General features: G+C 28.8%; 1 protein-coding gene across 1 annotated transcript in view; it reads left to right on the top strand.

Moving 5' to 3' along the window:
• The window catches only part of tgm8 (transglutaminase 8), a 33,912-nt gene extending 33,804 nt beyond the window's left edge, over positions 1-108 (top strand). Inside the window, exon 15 of the mRNA XM_059330265.1 lies at positions 1-108. This exon is cut by the window's left edge and continues 136 nt beyond it. Within this exon, the coding sequence (XP_059186248.1) occupies positions 1-9 (9 nt within the window). The 3' untranslated portion in view covers positions 10-108.
• Positions 109-6,519: the final 6,411 nt, after the last annotated feature.

Genomic DNA, 6,519 nt, shown 5'->3' on the forward strand with positions numbered 1-6,519 from the left:
GTCAAGTAAAGTCTTGGTGTTGCTTAGAAAGAGTCAAATCTGTTTACTAGAGCAGTAGTTCTCAACCTTTTTGAGTTGCGACCCCCAATTTAACATGCATGTTGTCTGTGACCCCCACTCACTGAACACAATCTCACACGCACAGTTCAGATCATACAACACATTTTGGACAAATAATGAGGCACAAAATGACCCAAAAAAGACACAAAATGACCAAAAATGACATGAAATTACCAAAAAAAAAGACACAAAATGACAAAAAAAAGACACAAAATGACCAAAAATGACATGAAATTACCAAAAAACACACAAAATGACTAAAAAAGACACAAAATGACCAAAAATGACATGAAATTACCAAAAAACACACAAAATGACCAAAAAAGACACAAAATGACTAAAAAAGACACAAAATGACCAAAAATGACATGAAATTACCAAAAAAGACACAAAATGACCAAAAAAGACACAAAATGACTAAAAAAAGACACAAAATGACCAAAAATGACATGAAATTACCAAAAAAAGACACAAAATGACCAAAAAAGACACAAAATTACTAAAAAAAAGACACAAAATCACCAAAAAAGACACAAAATGACCAAAAAAGACACAAAATGATTAAAAAAAGACACAAAATGACCAAAAAAAGACACAAAATGACTAAAAAAAGACACAAAATGACCAAAATAAGACATGAAATTACCCCAAAAAGACACAAAATGACCAAAGAAGACATGAAATTACCAAAAAAGACACAAAATGACCAAAAAAGACACAAAATGACTAAAAAAAGACACAAAATGACCAAAAATGACATGAAATTACCAAAAAAAGACACAAAATGACCAAAATAAGACATGAAATTACCCCAAAAAGACACAAAATGACCAAAAAAAGACACAAAATGACCAAAAAAGACACAAAATGATTAAAAAAAGACACAAAATGACCAAAAAAAGACACAAAATGACTAAAAAAAGACACAAAATGACCAAAATAAGACATGAAATTACCCCAAAAAGACACAAAATGACCAAAGAAGACACAAAATGACCAAACATGTTAAAGTTAAGCGTACGCTGCAGTAAACTATAGTTTATTAGCAAAGTTAAGAAAAAAAAGTGGCACGTAAGAAGCATTTTTTCTTAAGAATACTTTGAGAATCCGGCCCCAGATGTGTTACTCTTTATGAGGCATGTTTTCTTGTCGCATTTTGCATTATGGTGTGTTTTCTGGTACTTCTACTGCTCTGTGTGTGGTATTTAATATTTGGGATGTGTAATAAATGGGAGCTGTTAGAATAAGACCTATTATTTTAACACAAGATGGTGCTATATAACATGGTCTCACAGGAATCCGTGAAATAGCCACGGATTTGCTTAACTCAAAATCCGTGGAATAGCCATGGAATCACTCAAATTTCCGTGAAACTGACACGGATTTGGCTACAATGCAAGTTAATGCCAGTCATATCCCGTGGCTATTCCAACATACAAAGTGATTATGTACATTCACTGAGTGAATATTTAGAAAATAAAACATATATTTCTCGCTAGAAATGTGATCGAAATCCATTTTTATGCAGAAACTAAGTCAAAATATTGATTTTTTTCACTAAAAATGAGAAAACTCAAAAACTAAAAAGTTTTTTGTTCTGACCGCCGGGACCTTGAAAGTCACGTGACTTGGAACAAACCAATAGGAACAAATATTAACTTGCATTGTAGCGAAATCCGTGTCAGTTTCACGGAAATTTGAGTGATTCCGTGGCTATTCCACGGATTTTGAGTTAAGCGAATCCGTGGCTATTTCACGGATTCCTGTGAGACCAGGTTCTGCTATAACATGGTAAGCAGGGACAGGTAACTCGGCAGGTGATTCACATTATGACTTGATTACTGATTAACCTATGGGACGGCCTCAAGTGTGAAATGCATAAAAAGTGGTTTGTAACAAAGCGTTTTTTTTTTGCCCTTGAAGAAATAAAAGAAAAACCTGATGTAACCAACAAACCTGTGTGCTGTCCTCTTTCTTTAACAATACACTGTAAAAAAAATGTCAATTTTATGGTGAAAAACTGCTAAACCATGACAGTTAAAGGCCGTAAAATGATAAATGGGTTAATTTAGTTTCAGTAAAACACTGTACAGAAACACTGTAAATGTATATGTCAGCCAAAACAGTATTTTTTTTTAACATTTATTATTAATAAAATTATTAAAAAGACACAAAATTACCCAAAAAAATACACAGAATTACCAAAAAAGACACAAAATGATTTAAAAAAACAACTAAATTACTTAAAAAAGAAGCAAAATGACCAAAAAAGACAAAAAAATATTTTTAAAAAGACACAAAATGAGCAAAAAAGACACAAAATTACTAAAAAAAGACACAACATTTTAAAAAGACACAAAATTACCAAAAAGACTGAAAAACCTGATGTAACCAACAAACCTGTGTGCTGTCCTCTTTCTTTAACAATACACTATAAAAAAAATGTCAATTTTAGGGTGAAAAACTGCTAAACCATGACAGTAAAAGACGTAAAATGATAAATGGGTTAATTCAGCTTCAGTAACAATTAAACACAGTAAATGTATATATATCAGCCAAAACAGTATTTTTTTTTTAACATTTATTATTAATAAAATTATTAAAAAGACACAAAATTACCAAAAGAAAATACACAGAATTTCCAAAGAAGACACAAAATGGTTTTTAAAAAAAACGAAATTACTTAAAAAAGAAACAAAATGAGCAAAAAAGACAAAAAAATATTTTTAAAAAGACACAAAATGAGCAAAAAAGACACAAAATTACTAAAAAAAGACACAACATATTAAAAAGACACAAAATTACCAAAAAGACTGAAAAACCTGATGTAACCAACAAACCTGTGTGCTGTCCTCTTTCTTTAACAATACACTGTAAAAAATGTCAATTTTAGGGTGAAAAACTGCTAAACCATGACAGTAAAAGACGTAAAATTATAAATGGGTTAATTCAGTTTCAGTAACAATTAAACACTGTAAATGTATATATCAGCCAAAACAGTATTTTTTTTAACATTTATTATTAATAAAATTATTAAAAAGACACAAAATTACCAAAAAAAATACACAGAACTACCAAAAAAGACACAAAATGATTTTTTAAAAAAACTAAATTACTTAAAAAAGAAACAAAATGACCAAAAAAGACACAAAATTACTAAAAAAGACACATTTTAAAAAGACACAAAATTACCAAAAAGACTGAAAAACAATTAAACACAGTAAATGTATATATATCAGCCAAAACAGTATTTTTTTTTTTTTACATAAAAAAAAAAAAAAAAGACAGTACTCCACTGTAAAATACACTGGCACTGTGTTTGTAGCAAAAATATACTGTAATATATATACAAGCCATCACTTTTGCATTTATTTTCTGTAAAAAATACTTTTTCTCACTGTTAAATGTACTAAACACCATATCTCTAGCAAAAATATACTGTAATATTTAATGGTAAAATCTTTAAATTATGCAGCATTTATAAAAAAACAAAACATTACTCCACTATAAAAAAAACACTGGCAACGTGTTTGTAACAAAAATATACTGTAATATATATACAAGCCATGACTTTAGTACATTTAACAGTGAGAGAAAAGTATTTTTTACAAAAGATAAATGCAAAAATTTAACACCAAATCTCTAACGAAAATATACTGTAATATTTAATGGTAAAATCTTTAATTTATGCAGCATTTATAAAGTATTTTCTTGTCAATTATATGGCAGAACAGCGTTTCTTTTGATGGAAAAACGTTTTATTTTTTACGGTAAAATATGGAATAATATGGCAATCTTAAATGGGAAATCAACAGTGCTAATATAATTTTACCGTAATATTTAAAAAAGTTGCACAGTGTACGACCTACACTGTAAAAAAAAAGTCTGTAGATACTTTTACAGTGACCGTAAAATGATAAATTGGTTAATTCAGTTTTAGTAACAATGAAACACTGTAAATGTATATATCAGCCAAAACAGTATTTTTTACAGTTTTATTTTTTGAAAAATACATTACTCCAATGTTAAATACACTGTAATATGTATTAAATATATATATATATATATATATATATATATAAGCATCACTGTAATTTTTGCATTCCTCTTTTGTAAAAAAATACTTTTTCTCAATGTTAAATATATGAAACACCATATCTCTAACATAAATATACTGTAATATTTTATAGTAAATTTTTTAATTTATGTGGCATTTATAAAGTATTTTCTTGTCAATTATATGGCAGAACAGCGTTTCTTTTGATGGAAAAACTTATTTATACAGTAAAAAATGGAATAAAATGGAAATCTTAAACGTGAAATCAACAGTGCAAATATCTTTTTACCGTAATATTAAGAAAAGTTGCACCGTAATTATTACGGTAAAATTCTGGCAACCACAGCTGCCGTTTTTTTACCATAAAAACAACAGGGTTTTTTTTTTTACAGTGTACAGTATGCTGAAGGTTCACAGACATCCAATAAAAGTTGACACAAATATAAAGGCCAAAATAACACTTTACTTTATGCATGTTGGAGATATAGTGTGTTGAATTTCAGGAAAATATGATGGTACTCCTGTTGTTAATCATGATAAGTAATTAGATATGAGAATAGGGCAGATTAAATAATGTATAGCATCTGCCAAAGTGCATTTTCAGAATACAAAAAGAAAAACAAAATAACATACAATTAATGCAGCAAAAATGTAAAATAAATAAACAGAAAATAAGTGGAAGTGGGAACATGTCAAAAATGTTTTTTTTGTTTTTTTAACTTTATTTAAGTATTCAATTTACAAATTATGTCAAACATTAACACATAACACAATACATAAGAGCTCTTTCACAGATACAAAAACAAAAAGTCAATAAATGAAATAAATTAATTTACTGAATATATTCCCAAAGTCTCAGATAAGATAGAACCTAAATAATAATAAATAAATAATTAAATACTAATAGCTAATACAAAATCATAACATCATAAAATGCCAGAGAGTACATCAAATATCTTTTCATAGTAATCTAAAAATTGTGTATTCTTTTTATTTTTAATCAGGGCTAAGGATTTATAAAGTGAATTAAATTCAACCAAAAAATGAGGAAAGGTTGGCTTGGAGGCTGAACATTTTTGCTTATGAATAAAATATTTTCCCAGTAAAATGAAAAAATTCACTAAATACTGAAGACACTTGTTCTTCTTATTTTCATAATAACATATAACATATTTTAGGGAAAAACAGTATGACATGTTAACATGGGTGAAGACATTTATTTTGTGCAGAATAAGATAGTTATGATGACATAAATCATTAAAAAAAGAAAGAAAACAAAAAAATGGAATAAAATAGAATCTATTTTTCACAACACTTTCCCAAGTGCCCACAAGTGTCATGAATATTGGGTAAAAATAAATAAATGTGGCTCCACATATTGTACATATTGAATTATTGTCATGTTTCCAGCCTCTCCTGTCCTCTCCCCTCTGCTCTGTGTAAACAGCCTCTCCTGTCCTCTCCTCTCTGATCTGTGTAAATAGATTTTCAGTGAACATTTGTCATATGACCATTTGTCCCAGGAGAATCAATCATGGCTTTACAATGTCTCTGAAGGGCAGAATTTAATGTTTTTAACAGGATCTGGTTCGTGCAAACGGCATAATGTAATAATAATAATAATAATAATAATAATAATAATAATAATAAATAATGTATAGCATCTGCCAACGTGCATTATCAGAATACAAAAAGAAAGACAAAATAACATACAATTAATGCAGCAAAAATGTAAAATTAATAAACAGAAAATAAGTAGAAGTGGGAACATGTCAAAAATGTATTTTGTGCACAATAAAATAGGTATTATGACATAAATAATTAAAAAAAGAAAAGAAAAAATGCAGGTTGAATTTCTCTGATAAATTATGTTTTAAAAAATTTAAATAAAATAGAATCTATTTATACAACACTTTCCCAAGTTCCCACAAGTTTTGAATGAATATTGGGGGGAAATTATGGCTCCACATATTGTACATATTGAATTATTGTCATGTTTCCAGCCTCTCCTGTCCTCTCCTCTCTGATCTGTGTAAACAGCCTCTCCTGTCCTCTCCTCTCTGATCTGTGTAAACAGATTTTCATTGAACATTTGTCTTATGACCATTTGTCCCAGGAGAATCAATCACGGCTTTACAATGTCTCTGAGGAGCAGAATTTAATGTTTCTAACAGGATCTGGTTCGTGCAAACGGTTTATTTTTGGCAACATTTTAAATTAGACATGTAGAATAAGGTGATTTTGACAGAAGTATCACTATATTAACCTTTGTTTTGGTTACTTTTTCCAACGGAATCTTTTGTAACTTATAATCTATTCTCCCATAATGCCTGTTTTCAGTTTCTTTCTATGATACGTGGTGTATTTTCGGCAATTACTTAAATTACTTAAAGAAAGCATAC

Source organism: Centropristis striata, chromosome 3 (genome assembly GCF_030273125.1).
Source record: "Centropristis striata isolate RG_2023a ecotype Rhode Island chromosome 3, C.striata_1.0, whole genome shotgun sequence".
Lineage (NCBI taxonomy): Eukaryota > Metazoa > Chordata > Actinopteri > Perciformes > Serranidae > Centropristis > Centropristis striata.